Below are 16,319 nucleotides of genomic sequence, written 5' to 3' on the forward strand. Positions count from 1 at the left end.
GTAATGTAGCAGGATCCTCTTTTGAGTCAGTATGGTGGAAGTCAGGAACAGGAAGGGAGCAGTTACTCTATTGGGAGTATTCTATAGGCCCCCTGGTAGCAACAGAGATAACAAGGAGCAGATTGGGAGGCAGATTTTGGAAAGGTGCAAAAATAACAGGGTTGTTATCATGGGTGACGTTAACTTCCCCAATATTGATTGGCACCTGATTAGTTCCAACGGTTCAGACGGGGCAGAGTTTGTTAAGTGTGTCCAGGACGGATTCCTGTCACGGTATGTTGACAGGCCGACTGGGGGAATGCCATAGTAGATCTAATATTAGGTAATGAACCAGGTCAGGTCACAGATCTTTCAGTGGGTGAGCATCTGGGGGACAGTGACCACCGCTCCCTGGCCTTTAGCATTATCATGGAAAAGGATAAAATCGGAGAGGACAGGAAAATTTTTAATTGGGGAAGGGCAAATTATGAGGCTATAAGGCTAGAACTTGTGGGTGTGAATTGGGATGATGTTTTTGCAGGGAAATGTACTATGGACATGCAGTCGATGTTTAGGGATCTCTTGCAGGATGTTAGGGATAAATTTGTCCCGGTGAGGAAGATAAAGAATGGTAGGGTGAAGGAACCATGGGTGACAAGTGAGATGGAAAGTCTAGTCAGGTGGAAGCAGCAGCATACATGAGGTTTAGGAAGTAAGGATCAGATGGGTCTATTAAGGAATATCGGGTAGCAAGAAAGGAGCTTAAGAAGGGGCTGAGGAGAGCAAGAATTGGGCATGAAAAGGCCTTGGCAAGTAGGGTAAAGGAAAACCCCAAGGCATTCTTCAATTATGTGAAGAACAAAAGAATGACAGGAATAAAGGTAGGACCAATTAGAGATGAGGGTGGGAAGATGTGCCTAGAGGCTGTGGAAGTGAGCGAGGCCCTCAATGAATACTTTTCTTCAGTATTCACCAATGAGAGGGAACTTGATGACGATGAGGAGGTGTTGGAGTTGTTAAAATACATTAGGATGGATAAGTCCCCGGGGCCTGACGGAATATTCCCCAGGCTGCTCCATGAGGCAAGGGAAGAGATTGCTGAGCCTCTGGCTAGGATCTTTATGTCCTCGTTGTCCACAGGAATGATACCGGAGGATTGGAGGAAGGCGAATGTTGTCCCCTTGTTCAAAAAAGGTAGTAGGAATAGTCCGGGAATTTCAGACCAGTGAGCCTTATGACTGTGGTGGGAAAGCTGTTGGAAAAGATTCTTCGAGATAGGATCTATGGGCATTTGGAGAAATATGGTCTGATCAGGGTCAGCATGGCTTTCTGCAGGGCAGATTGTGTCTAACAAGCCTGATAGAGTTCTTTAAGGAGGTGACCAGGCATATAGATGAGGGTAGTGCAGTGGATATGATCTACATGGATTTTAGTAAGGCATTTGACAAGGTTCCACACGGTAGGCTTATTCAGTAAGTCAGAAGGCATGGGATCCAGGGAAGTTTGGCCAGGTGGATTCAGAATTGGCTTGCCTGCAGAAAGCAAAGGGTGGTGGTGGAGGGAGTACATTCAGATTGGAGGGTTGTGACTAGTGGTGTCCCACAAGGATCGGTTCTGGGACCTCTACTTTTCGTGATTTTTATTAATGACCTGGATGTGGGGGTAGAAGGGTGGGTTGGCAAGTTTGCAGATGACACAAAGGTTGGTGGTGTTATAGATAGTGTAGAGGATTGTCGAAGATTGCAGAGAGACATTGATAGGATGCAGAAGTGGGCTGAGAAGTGGCAGATGGAGTTCAACCCAGAGAAGTGTGAGGTGGTACACTTCGGAAGGGCAAACTCCAAGGCAGAGTATAAAGTAAATGGTAGGTTACTTGGTAGTGTGGGGGAGCAGAGGGATCTCGGGGTACATGTCCACAGATCCCTGCAAGTTGCCTCACAGATAGATAGGGTAGTTAAGAAAGCTTATGGGGTGTTAGCTTTCATAAGTCGAGGGATAGTGTTTAAGAGTCGTGAAGTAATGATGCAGCTCTTTTGGATCGGGACTACAGAGCGTCGTGGGAGCTGAATTCTGAAGGAAGGCAGTTTTTTAAAAACTTCTTCAAGTGCAAGAAGGACAGAGACTGCACAGGCGCGTGACGTCAACAGGACAGGGTGGAGAGTTTAAAAAGGCAGGTTGCTGCCAACGGCTCTCTTTTGGATTGGGACTACAGAGCGTCATGAGAGCTGAATTCTGAAGGAAGACAGTTTTAAAAAAAATTTCTTCGAGTGCAAGAAGGACCAGACTGCGCAGGCACGTGACGTCAACAGGACAGCACGGAGAGTTTAAAAAGGAGACCACCCTATACAGCGGGCAGCAGAGTGAGTGGGAGCAGAGTGTAGGGCTTTGGCTTCAACAGTAAACGGGAAGAGGCGAGAGCAAGCACCAACTCTTTTTTTTCTCCCCCCCCCCCCCGCCCACTTCGCTAAACGGCCCGGACAGACAGGAACAGCAGGTCTCACACAGTTAATGGTATGAGCTAACGGTTTAAAAAGTTCATTTGTTTGGCGAGGTAAGTGGGTGAGCAGACTTATCTTTCCTGTTTCATTCCTGTAGAATTAGATAGCATGCCTGCAGGGTTAGTGCTTTGTTCAGGGTGTCAGATGTGGGAATCCTGGGAGACCTCCAGCCTCCCTGATGGCCACATCTGCGCCAGGTGCACTGAAATGCAGCTCCTCAGAGACCGTGTTAGGGATCTGGAGCTGCAGCTTGATGACCTACTGCTTATCAGGGAAAGTGAAGAGGTGATAGACAGGAGCTACAGGGAGGTAGTCGTCCCTAGGCAACAGGGGTCAGAAAGCTGGGTCACTGTCAAGAGAGGGAAGGGAAATGCCCGGATAGCGGACAGCACACCTGTGGCTGTCCCCCTCAGCAATAAATATCTTGTTGTGGATGCTGTTGAGGGGGATGACCTGACAGGGGACGCCCACGGTGACCGGGTCTCTGGCACTGAGCCTGGCGCTGTTGTGCAGGAGAGAAGGAGGGAGAAGAGAAATGCGGTAGTCGTAGGGGATTCCACAGTCAGGGGAACAGACAGGAGATTCTGCGAGCCTGACAGAGATACCCGCATGGTGTGTTGCCTCCCAGGTGCCAGGGTACGGGATGTCTCGGATCAGGTCCTGAATATTCTGAAGGGGGAGGGTGAGCAGCTGGTCCCAATGACATAAATAGGACAAAGGAGGAGGTCCTGAAGAGAGATTTCCAGGAGTTAGGAAGGAAGCTGAGAAGCAGGACCTCCAGGGTAGTAATCTCGTGATTGCTACCTGTGCCACGTGCTAGCGAGGGCAAGAATAGTCGGATCAGGCAGATGAATGCGTGGCTGACAGACTGGTGCAGGGGGCAGGGCTTCAGATTCTTGGATAATTAGGATCTGTTCTGGGGGAAGTATGACCTGTTCAAAAAGGACATGTTACACCTGAACCCGAAGGGGACCAATATCCTGGCGGGAAAGTTTAACAGAGCTGTTAGGGAGGGTTTAAACTAATTTGGCAGGGGGACGGGAACTGGAATGATAGAGCGGAGGAAGGGGAAAACAGAAATAAATGTAAGATAGTGAGCAGTAAAGATGTCCGGAAAGACAGGCAAGTGATGGGGCAAATTTGTAGCCATTGGGATGAGTTGCAGTGCAATAAAGTTGCAGTGAAATCAAAGCAGAAAGTATCAAATACTGGTCTTAAGGTGTTATACTTAAATGCACGCAGCATAAGGAATAAAGTGGATGATCTTGTCGTACAGATTGGCAGGTATGATATTGTGGCCATCACTGAGACCTGGCTAAAGGATGCATGTCTCTGGGAGCTGAACGTCCAAGGATACACGGTGTATCAGAAGGATAGGAAGGTAGGCAGAGGGGGAGGCGTGGCTTTATTGGTAAGAAATGATATTAAATCATCAGAAAGAGGTGATATAGGATCGGAAGGTGCAGAATCTTTATGGGTGGAGCTGAGAAATAGCAGGGGTAAAAGGACCCTGATGGCAGTTAGTTACAGGCCTCCAAACAGCTGCAGTCAACTAGAAATAGAAAAGGCTTGTCAGAAGGGCAGTGTTATGATAATTCTGGGGGATTTTAACATGCGAGTGGATTGGGAAAATCAGGTCGGCACTGGATCTCAAGAGAGAGAATTCGAAGAATGTCTGCGAGATGGCTTTTTAGAACAGCTTGTTGTTGAGCCCACTAGGGGATCGGCTGTACTGGATTGGGTATTGTGTAATGAACCGGAGGTGATTAGAGAGATTGAGGTGAAGGAACCCTTAGGAGACAGTGATCATAACATGATTGAGTTCACTGTGAAATTTGAAAAAGAGAAGCCGAGATCTGATGTGTCGGTATTTCAGTGGAGTAAAGGAAATTACAGTGGTATGAGAGAAGAACTGGCCAAAGTTGACTGGAAAGGGAAACTGGCGGGAAAGACAGCAGAGCAGCAGTGGCTGGAGTTTATGCGAGATGTGAGGAAGGTGCAAGACAGGTATATTCTAAAAAAGAAGAAATTTTCGAGTTGAAAAAGGTTGCAACTGTGGTTGACAAGAGAAGTCAAAGCCAAAGTTAAAGCAAAGGAGAGGGCATACAAGGAAGCAAAAATTAGTGGGAAGACAGAGGATTGGGAAGTTTTTAAAACCTTACAAAAGGAAACCAAGAAGGTCATTAAGAGGGAGAAGATTAACTATGAAAGGAAGCTAGCAAATAATATCAAAGAGGATACTAAAAGCTTTTTCAAGTATATAAAGGGTAAAAGACAGGTGAGAGTAGATATAGGACCAATAGAAAATGACGCTGGAGAAATTGTAATGGGAGATAAGGAGATGGCAGAGGAACTGAACGAATTCATTTTGCATCAGTCTTCGCTGAGGAAGACATCAGCAGTATACCGGACACTCAAGGGTGGCAGGGAAGGGTGTGCGCAGTCACAATTACGACAGAGGAAGTACTCAGTAAGCTGAATAGTCTAAAGGTAGATAAACCTCCCGGACCAGATGGAATGCATCCGCATGTTCTGAAGGAAGTAGCTGTGGAGATTGCAGAGGCATCAGCGATGGTCTTCCAAAAGTCGATAGATTCTGGCATGGTTCCGGAGGACTGGAAGATTGCAAATGTCACTCCGCTATTTAAGAAGGGGGCAAGGAAGCAAAAAGGAAATTATAGACTTGTTAGCTTGACATCGGTGGTTGGGAAGTTGTTGGAGTCGATTGTCAAGGATGAGGTTACAGAGTACCTGGAGGCATATGACAAGATAGGCAGAACTCAGCATGGGTTCCTTAAAGGAAAATCCTGCCTGACAAACCTATTACAATTTTTTGAGGAAATTACCAGTAGGCTAGACAAGGGAGATGCAGTGGATGTTGTATATTTGGATTTTCAGAAGGCCTTTGACAAGGTGCCACACATGAAGCTACTTAACAAGATATGAGCCCATGGAATTACGGGAAAGTTATATACGTGGATAGAGCGTTGGCTGATTGGCAGGAAATAGAGAGTGGGAATAAAGAGATCCTATTCTGGTTGGCTGCCGGTTACCAGTGGTGCTCCACAGGGGTCCGTGTTGGGGCTGCTTCTTTTTACATTGTACATCAACGATTTGGATTATGGAATAGATGGCTTTGTGGCTAAGTTTGCTGATGATACGAAGATAGGTGGAGGGGCTGGTAGTGCTGAGGAAACGGAGAGTCTGCAGAGGGACTTGGATAGATTGGAAGAATGGGCAGAGAAGTGGCAAATGAAGTACAATGTTGGAAAGTGTATGGTTATGCACTTTGGCAGAAAAAATAAATGGGCAGACTATTATTTAAATGGGGAAAGAATTCAAAGTTCTGAGATGCAACGGGACTTGGGAGTCCTCGTACAGGATACCCTTAAAGTTAACCTCCAGGTTGAGTCAGTAGTGAAGAAGGCAAATGCAATGTTGGCATTCATTTCTAGAGGAATAGAGTATAGGAGCAGGGATGTGATGTTGAGGCTCTATAAGGCGCTGGTGAGACCTCATTTGGAGTACTGTGGGCAGTTTTGGTCTCCTTATTTAAAAAAGGATGTGCTGACGTTGGAGAGGGTACAAAGAAGATTCACTAGAATGATTCCGGGAATGAGAGAGTTAACATATGAGGAACGTTTGTCCGCTCTTGGACCGTATTCCTTGGAGTTTAGAAGAATGAGGGGAGACCTCATAGAAACATTTCGAATGTTGAAAGGGATGGACAGAGCGGATGTGGCAAAGTTGTTTCCCATGATGGGGGAGTCTAGTACAAGAGGGCATGACTTAAGGATTGAAGGGCACCCATTCAGAACAGAAATGCGAAGAAACTTTTATTCAGAGGGTGGTGAATCTATGGAATTTGTTGCCACGGGCAGCAGTGGAGGCCAAGTCACTGGGTGTATTTAAGGCAGAGATTGGTAAGTATCTGAGTAGCCAGGGCATCAAAAGTTATGGTGAGAAGGCGGGGGAGTGGGACTAAATGGGAGAATGGATCAGCTCATGATAAAATGGCGGAGCAGACTCAATGGGCCGAATGGCCGACTTCTGCTCCTTTGTCTTAAGGTCTATAAAACTCTGGTTAGGCCACACTTGGAGTACTGTGTCCAGCTCTGGTCGCCTCACTATAGGAAGGATGTGGAAGCATTGGAAAGGGTACAGAGGAGATTTACCAGGCTGCTGCCTGGTTTAGAAAGTATGCATTATGATCAGAGATTAAGGGAGCTAGGGCTTTACTCTTTGGAGAGAAGGAGGATGAGAGGAGACATGATAGAGGTGTACAAGATATTAAGAGGAATAGATAGAGTAGACAGCCAGCGCCTCTTCCCCAGGGCACCACTGCTCAATACAAGAGGACATGGCTTTAAGGTAAGGAGTGGGAAGTTCAAGGGGGATATTAGAGGAAGGTTTTTTAGTCAGCAAGTGGTTGGTGCGTGGAATGCACTGCCTGAGTCAGTGCTGGAGACAGATACACTGGTGAATTTTAAGAGGCTACTAGACAGGGATATGGAGGAATTTAAGGTGGAGGGTTATATGGGAGGCAGGGTTCAAGGGTTGGCACAACATAGTGGGCCAAAAGGCCTGTACCGTGCTGTACTATTCTATGTTCTATGTAATTTCCCTATTAGATAGTATTCATAATGGGATTATACAATTAACTTACTCAGTCTTAACGTGAAAGGATTAAATCACCCTGTGAAGCAGAATAAGATTTTTGCCTATATTAACACTTAAGGCCCCAATTGTTTTTTTTTTCACAAGAAACACACGTACGTAATTGTGACAACTTACGTCTTTTCAGTAGCTGGAAAGAACTGCATTTTTACTCCTCTTTCCAGGCTAAATCTAGGGGAGTTTCGGTTTTTATGGATAATACAGTTCCCTTTGTCCAACATAAGGTAGTGTCTGATACTAATGGGCGTTTCATCATAGTGTCAGGAAAATTAAATAATAAATTAATGGTATTTTCCAATCTGTATGCTCCGGATACAGATGATCCAGGATTTTTTGAGCTTTTTTTGTCGTTTCTGCCAGATTTGAGCCTTTACTCATTGGTGATGAGAGGAGATTTTAATTGCTGGTTAGATCTAGTTTTAGATAGGTCATCCTTTGAAACAGCGACACCTAATAAATCAGCTTTGTTTATTCAATTTTTTTTAATGAAATGCTGTATTGTTTATGTATGGCGTTTCTTATATTCACTAGATCAGGAGTATTCGTTTTTTTCTCATGTCCATCATACGTATTCCAGGATTGATTACTTTTTTATTGATAGTCAAATGATTCCGTTAGTTCGATCCTGTGAATATAAAGAAATTGCTGTTTCAGATCATGCTCCGGTGCTTTTATCTTTAAATCTCCCAGGTCTTCCTCAAGTAACCAGATCTTTAATTTAACTTTGTTATTTGATAAAGATTTCGTAAAATTTCTGGAGAGACAAATTATTCTTTTTTTTGAAGAGAATACTTTGGAAGAGACTTCTAGTCTTATTATATGGGATGCCTTTAAGGCTTTTATTAGAGGTCAAATTATTTCCTATACTGCAAGTGTCAAGAAAAAAGCTAATAAAGAGAGAATTGAGTTAAATACTCAGTTAAAACAATTAGACCAAAAATATGCCTTGGCTCCAGATCCTGCTTTATATAAAAGGCGTGTTGAAATTCAAACTAAATATGATCTTCTTTTAACATATCCAATTGAAACTCAACTTTTTAAAGATAAAAGTCAATTTTATATCCACGGAGCCCAAACAGGTAAATTATTGGCTAACCAATTAAAAACCTTTATAGTTAAACAGCAAATTAAAGAGATTTGTAAAGCCAATGGTGATAGGATAACTGACCATTTAGAAACAAACGATATTTTTAAAGAATTTTATTCTAAACTTTATAGTTCTGACCCTCCCAAAGATAACACTGTAATGAATAATGTTTTAGATCAATTAAACATTCCTATACTTTCTGTTGATAACCGAAAACAGTTGGATCAACCTATTTCGTATGAGGAAATTGCCGAGGCTGTACGTTCCTTGCACTCGGGGAAGGCTCTGGGTCTTGATGGATTTTCTGCAGAATTTTATAAGGCTTTTTCCTCACTGCTTATACCTCACTTATGTGCATTTTTTTGGACTCCTTTAAGTTGGGTAGGTTGCCACAGTCTTTTTATGAAGCTTCTATTTCAGGGGTCTTCAACCTTTTCTGCACCGCGGACCGGTTTGACATTAACAATATTCTTGCCAACCAGCCAACTGGGGGGGGTTCAAGCGGGGTTAAACTCACCTCAACATGTCTTTTACAGTTAGGCCAACTTTCTCACTCCCAAGTAAGGGACAAAGGTAGCAGCTTACCCTGAGAAAGACTACCATGACCATGAAGCCTTGCGCAGGCACCTGTGTGTGCATACGTGACGTGCGCATGCATGATTTCTTTCTACAAATCAGTTTTGGTTTAATCTTCCCGATTCTGTTAAGTGAAACTACACTGTACATACATTATTTCTACTTTACATAGGCTGTGTATTTATCATATCAGTCCTGCTTTTACTATATGTTAGTGTTATTTTAGGTTTTGTGTGTTATTTGGTAGGTTATTTTTTGGGTCTGGGAATGCTCAAAATTTTTTCCCATATAAATTAATGGTAATTGCTGATTCGCTTTACGCCATTTCCGCTTATGAACGGTTTCATAGGAACGTTCTACCTTAGTGGGGGAAATACAGGACAAGGGCGGTCCCGTATGGGACAAACCGATTTAGCCCAATATACGAGATAACCCGGCAAATACAGGACAGTTGGCAACCCTATGTTCAAGTTCAATAGTGCATGACAGGGAATGAGGAAAGGTACAGCTGAGTCATATCGTTTCCTCATGGCTCGGTAGCACACGATTTGGTACCAGTCCGCGGCCCAGTGGTTGGGGACCACTGTTCTATTTCGCTAATTCTTAAAAAGAGTAAGAATCCAACCGAATGCTCTTCATACAGAACGATTTCTTTACGTAACGTTGATACTAAAATCCTATCTAAAGTTCTGGCCCGTAGAGTTGAAAATATTTTACCTTCATTTCTGACGATCAGATGGGATTTATTAAAAATCGATATTCCCACTTTAATATTCGTCATTTATTAAACGTTGTTTATTCCCCTTCTTAGGAGATATCGGAATGTGTGATTTCTTTGGACGCTGAGAAGGCTTTTGATCAGGTTGAATGGAATTATTTATTTAAAACTTTAGAAAAATTTAATTTTAGGCCCCATTTTATTCAATGGATTAAATTACTTTATCTATCTCCTTCTGCTCAGGTCCTTACTAATTTTCAGCATTCCAAACCTTTTAAACTTCAACGTGGAACTAGACAAGGTTGTCCCTTGAGCCCTTTGCTCTTTGGCCTGGCTTTAGAAGCCTTAGCCATTGCTTTTCGAGAATCTGATGATATTACTGGTATTCTAAGGAGAGTTTCGATTTATGCTGATGACCTATTGCTTTTTTCTTTGTAATTTATTTTTTTTTATTGAAGTTCATCATCAAACATTTCCAAAAGATGTATTTCAGATATTGTACATATATATAATATAATCATGTTTGCCACAAATCTCCACATAATATTTATGAGGTATACACCTATAGAAAAGAGAGGAAAGAAAGAACAAGCAAAAGGAGAAAACTATGCACAAGTAGGGAGTAATCTTTTTTTTACAACATATTCATTGATTTGTGAGAATAAAATCAGGATTTATAAGAATAAAATCAGGTGCTTTTTATTTCTAATGTCGAGACTTCACTACCTCCTGTGCTTTCTCTACTTTCTTGTTTTAGCCAGTTTTCAAAATCAAACTGAATTTACATAAGAGTGAACTTTTTCCTCTGAATAATTTGTTATCAATTAATACTAACTTTCCTTTTAAATTGTAAGAAATCAATTTACCTATTTGAGTGTAACAATTACCAAGAATTATAAATACCTATTTAATGAAAATTTTCTTACCTTTCTGCATTTTGTAAAAAGGACAAACTGGTCACCTTTTTCACTATCCTTGATTGGCCGAATTAACTCTATTAAAATGAATATTTTACCTAAATTTAAATACCTTTTTCATGCAGTACCCGTTTTTATTCCTAAATCTTTTTTTGATTCTCTCGATTCTATTATATCTTCTTATATATGGAAAAACATTCTCGACTAAATAAATTTCATCTTCAAAAATCTAAGAAATTTTAGGTTATATATTGGGCAGTCAATATACGAAATCTTACGTTTTGGACAAATTATATTAACCGTGAGGACCCTTCCGATATGGGTTTCTTTAGAAGCTAACTCTATTTATAAATTTTCTATTGTTTCTCTTCTCAGATCCTCACTCCCTATATCCTTTAGTAAACTAACTGAAAATTTGGTAGTTAAACATACTTTGAGGATCTGGGTACAATTTAGGAAATTCTTTGGTCTATTGAGATTTTCTTTGTCTAGTCCCATTTGTTCTATTTTTTTAAACCTTCGATGACCAATTCAGTTTTTAAAGAATGGGATAGAGTGGGTATTAAATGCTTCCAGGATTAGTTTGTTGGAGGAAGTCTTCTTTCATTTGAGCAAATGTCAGCTAAATATAGTTTACCCAAAACTCACCTTTTTCGTTATTTACAAATTAGAGACTTTCTGCTTCTCAACTATATACAGTTCCTATAAGTTCCGATAAGGACTTATTAGATGTAATTTTTAATTTGAAACCTTTTTTATAATGGTTCAATATCCAATATTTATGGTATGTTGCTAGGAATGAGAAATGTTCCAATAGACAAAATTAAAAATCTTTGGGAACAAGATTTACAGACTTCAATCTCTGAAGAAACTTGGAATGAAATTTTTAAATTGGTTAACACTTCATCGTTATGTGCCCGTCATTCCCTCTTACAACTTAAAGTGGTTCATTGGGCTCACATGTCTAAAGATAAGCTATCTCGTTTTTATTCGGATACATCTCCTTTTTGTGTTAGATGTAATAATGGAGGAGCTTCATTAGTTCACATGTTTTGGACATGTCCGAGCCTTGTAAGATACTGGAAGGAGGTATTCCAAACTTTTTCGGTACGTTTCAAGGTAAATTTTAAGCCTAACCCTTCGACCGCATTATTTGGTATTGTTGGAGGAAAAAGCTTCATTTTGGAGACACCTGATTTGCATATTTTGGCTTTCATCTCTCTTATAGCTAGGTTAAATGGAAGGATGCTGTTCCGCCTATTCATGCTCAATGGTTATGTGATGTTATGTCATGCTTAAATTTAGAGAAGATCCGTTGTTCAGTTTTTGAATCTAGCCAAGACTTTTATACATTGTGGGAACCACTTTTGAGTTATTTTCAAAATCTTTGCTTTGTTGTAAAAGTACAGATGGTGGCTAATAATATATTTTATTATATAATAAGGTTTTTTCCCCCTTTTTTCTTGCTCTTCCTAACAGCTCTGACTTTGGTAGTGGGTTTAGATTTTTTTTTCTGTGTAACAAAATTACTATATTTCAATATTACAATTTCATTTAATCTTTATGAATACAGGGTTTTGTGATTGTAACTGTATTTTTAATACAATGTATTTGGTACTATTTTATTTTTTTTCTTTTGACTTATGTGACGGGTTCCTGAATTATCCCTATGAACTGTGCTTTTGAAAAGAGAGAGTTGTTCAACACCAGACACCTTGTTAAAAAGAGAGAGAAAGAGGGAGAGAGGTGAAGACTGCTCACAGTTTGTTTATACTTTCTACAAAGACACTGGCAGCTTCCAAGCTCTTACAGAGAGAGAAGGGAGGAGCTGCTTGATGGACAGCTAGTATTCAGCACAGTGAGATAAATACAAGGTCAGCTGTTAGACCTGGAGACACATGGTTTTGGACATTGGCTTTGTTGTGCCCACAGAAAAAGTGGGTTCTTGGAGGATTGATTAGGCGGATCGATCAGTGGCTCTTGCAGTGTGAAAAGGGTGTGACTGGTGGGGAGTTATTCGTGTGCCAACCCTTGCCTGGGTTGATAATTCCACCACAGAAGAACAGTCCCCTTTGTGGTGGTCACAGTCGGTGACTTCTAAAGGAATTCGGAGGACAACGGGAAGATCGACGGCATCAGCTCACCTGAAGACTCAAATCTCTCCCTCTCTCTCTCTCTCCATCACTACTCAGCTCAATACTATGAACTGTACTGAACTTACTCATCTTTGTAAGACTATCTATTTACCCCTAGACTTGAAGAAGCTTGGTTTTCATATATTTCCACACTTACTTATATATAGATGGAGATGGCAGTGCGGCGCACAGCTCTCCGGTGAAATGATATTATATCTGTTAAATAGGGGCCGTGGACAATTCTGATTTGATGAAAACAGACATGAGAAGCAGAGGAACATCTGGAGAAATTTCTGAAATGCCTGGTTCACTGCTGTTGTTACTGTGCAATCGAGAATCTCCGGAGGGAAGGCCCCAAAATCCCCGGCTTCGCCTGCTGCTGGTGACCAAGGCTGAGGTCGAACGTTCGGACAGAGATGGTGCTCGGTACTCAGTGTCAGAAGGCTGATCAGAGCACAAAGTTTTCGGACGACTCAGAGTCAGACTGTGGTCGGGCATGGCAGGGAGCGTTTTCTTCCTTATCCCGTCTGCGTGAGACGTGGGACTTCCGAGAAACTTTGAACTTTTTTTTACTGTCCCATGGACTGTTCTTCATCAAGTTATGGTATTGTTCCACTGTTGTAACTATATGTTATAATTATGTGGTTTTGTTAGTTTTTCAGTCTTGGTCTGTCCTGTGTTTTTGTGATAGTACACCGGAGGAATATTGTATCATTTCTTAATACATGCATTATTAAATGACAATAAAAGAGGACTGCGTGTCCTCATAATCTAATCTAAAATAATCTAATCTAATTGCTAACCTGTTTTATATATCTGATTTTATATTACTGTATTGCGTAGTTACTAATAAATACCATTAGTTAATAGCAATACTGGACTCCAAAGTGTTTTCCATTTCTGCTGGATCTTTAACCCGTCATGGGGTACGTGACACTTATAATATATATCTTCCTGTACTCTGTATTCTTCTATGCAGAAAATAATAAAAATATTGAAAGAAAGAATCTTTCCTGTAACACCATGGGCTCATACCTTTTTAAGCAGCCTCATGTGTGGCACCTTGTCAAAGGCCTTCTGAAAATCCAAGAACAACATCAACTGATTTTCCTTTGAATATCTTGTTTGTTATTTCTTCAAAGAATTTCAACAGATTTTCAGGTAAGATTTTTCCTTGACTAAGCCATACTGACTACGGCCTATTTTATCATGTGCCTCCAAGTACCCCGAGACCTCATCCTTAATAATCAACTCCAACATCTTCCCAGCCACTGAGGTCAGACTAACTGGCCCATAGTTTCCTTTCTTCTGCTTCTCTCCCTTCTTGAAGAGCAGAGTGACACTTGCAATTATCCAGTCTTCTGGAACCATTCTAGAATCAACTGATTCTTGAAAGATCATTACTAATGCCTCCACAATCTTTTCAGCCACCTACTTCAGAACTCTTGGGTGTACACCAACTGGTCCAGGTGTCTTATCTGCCTTCAGACCTTTCAGTTTCCCAAGAACCTTCTCTCTAGTTATGGTAACTTCACACTCTCCATGTCCCCTGACAACTGGAACTTCCTCCATATTGCTAGTGTCTTCCACAGTGAAGACTGATACAAAATACTTATTCAGTTTGTCTGCTATTTCATCATCCCCATTACTACTTCTCCAGGATCGTTTTCCAGTGGTCCAATATCCACTCACAGTAACAGAGTTGCTGAGAAAATGGAAATGCATTCAGGAATCTGAGAGAAAAAGTTTGAAATCTGAGCAGCAGTTCTCAAGGCCAGCTGGAATAAAGGCAAATGACAGATTTGAAAGTGCCAAACCAAACACTGACATTATCAAATGACGATGAAACATGGACTTCACATTGGGTGATCATTAGTTTAGTTTAGTGGGAAGATGCTTGAGAAGGCAGGTGGTATCCCACGGCTAAAATGAGCACCAGAAAACAGGTAAGGAACTGAGGGATGAAATGGAGTTAGGGTTTGGCAGGAACAGAAATAATAGGATTTCAAAAATCTTTGCAACTCATTCATATAAATATCAACTGATCTATCCAGGATCCACTTTTACAAAAAAAAATTCAGATTTTCACTGTACTGTATGGGGGGAAATATGTTTCCCATACAAATTAAGCAAAAATCTGAACTATGGATTTTACATACCCGACCGGCTCCATATTTTGTGGAAAGGCTTCTCTGCAGCCTCTCCATTCTTTAAACAGATTATCTGACGCGAGATCTAGCTGTCCAAGTATCTTTATTTATTCCATGTCATATTTCACTTGAATCCCATGACTCACCATCTCTGAGCCACATTATGCTGCCTTAATTTTCAGTCTGAGATGCTGATTGCACAGCTCATTAAAAATCATTTCTAACACCCATAATCAATATCACTGATATTAAAAGTAACAAATAAGTTACTTCCAACAGCATTTTAATAAATTTTTAAAAATGCACACCACAGACACTTTCTGGAAGCTTCTCCTTAAAATCTGTTGCATTATAGTCACAGGAGGCAGCTGGTCACTCGCTAGGCTCCTCAGTAGATACGTAGCTAAGATTGGATGAGCCGTGTTCGAGGACGTAGTGGTTTTCGAACAAGGTTGTACAAAAGACAGTTTCTTTAACTTACATGCGACCGTACAGGCCACTGAGACATTCCTTTACACTTATGAAAAGCGACATTCCTCGGAGAAAGAAAACTAATGGTACCGGGGCCAAGAGTGGTCTGACTTCCCAACACCTGGGAGTACTGACCTTTCATTTGCGAAAGTCAGTTCATTATACGCACTCAACAAGTAATCACCCCTCCCACTCCCACCCCACATACACATCGTTCCTGGTAAGGTAGCCTGGTTCAGGCCCGTTACCGAGCGTGGTTTCAAAAAGGCCACCACTATATAGAACCTAGCGCCGCAATAAGGACCTGTCACTAGACCCCTACACCGCCCCATCACCTACCATACTGCCTCATTACTTGTCAGTAGAGTATCATGCCGCCCCATTACCTGTCACTGGAAGCTCTCCACCCCCACCATCCAGAACATCCCCATTACCTGAGGGACACCATCCGCGACCGCAGCCACCGCACCAACATTCCGGAAGCCGCCATTGCACAGCTCGACAAGACAGCCAATCCGCTTCCGCTCCACTACTTTCCCATGGTGCTGCGGGACGTTGTCATGGTGATTGCAGATCCGGCCAGCCCAGTGGAAAGGTGGTGTGGGAATCTAATGGCGACAGTCGTCTTATGGACTTTGGGAAAGGAGAGAAAGCAGCGCAGAAAATCTGGGCTTTCAGTGATGTGCTGTGCTGAGAGAATGTCCCGCTTTCTGCTGGATAAGAGAATTGTGCCGAAGGCGATACCCCATCGAAATTCCCAGATGTATATAAACATATATGTGGATGATCCTTCTCGGGTCAGAGAGCTTCCTACATCCCTGAGCGTTGTATCTTTAAAACGAAATCAGTAACGTTACATGGCAGGGAAGAGTCTCTGTCTAGTCATGGAGACAGACAAGCAAGGAAACGGGCCCTTTGATCCTTAATGACCAAAGGGCTGTGGTAAACAAATCCGGTTTACCACAAACACGGAAAAACCTGCAGGATGCTGGAGGGGCTCAGCAGGTCAGGCGGCATCGATGGAAAAGAGTGAACGTTTCGGGCCAAGACCGCGGCCTTTTCCATCCATTACTAATGGCCCTCACCTCTTATCATTACTACCTTAGAGGAG

General features: G+C 41.9%; 1 protein-coding gene across 2 annotated transcripts in view; it reads right to left on the bottom strand.

The window, feature by feature from the left end:
• The window catches only part of pisd (phosphatidylserine decarboxylase), a 182,894-nt gene extending 167,164 nt beyond the window's left edge, over positions 1–15,730 (bottom strand). For both annotated transcript variants that reach the window (XM_072243234.1, XM_072243236.1), the window contains exon 1: positions 15,643–15,730. In XM_072243234.1, the coding sequence (XP_072099335.1) occupies positions 15,643–15,698 (56 nt within the window). In that variant the 5' untranslated portion in view covers positions 15,699–15,730. The remainder of the gene's footprint in view (positions 1–15,642) is intronic.
• Positions 15,731–16,319: the final 589 nt, after the last annotated feature.

Source organism: Mobula birostris, chromosome 25 (assembly GCF_030028105.1).
Source record: "Mobula birostris isolate sMobBir1 chromosome 25, sMobBir1.hap1, whole genome shotgun sequence".
In the NCBI taxonomy this organism is placed as follows: Eukaryota; Metazoa; Chordata; class Chondrichthyes; order Myliobatiformes; family Myliobatidae; genus Mobula; species Mobula birostris.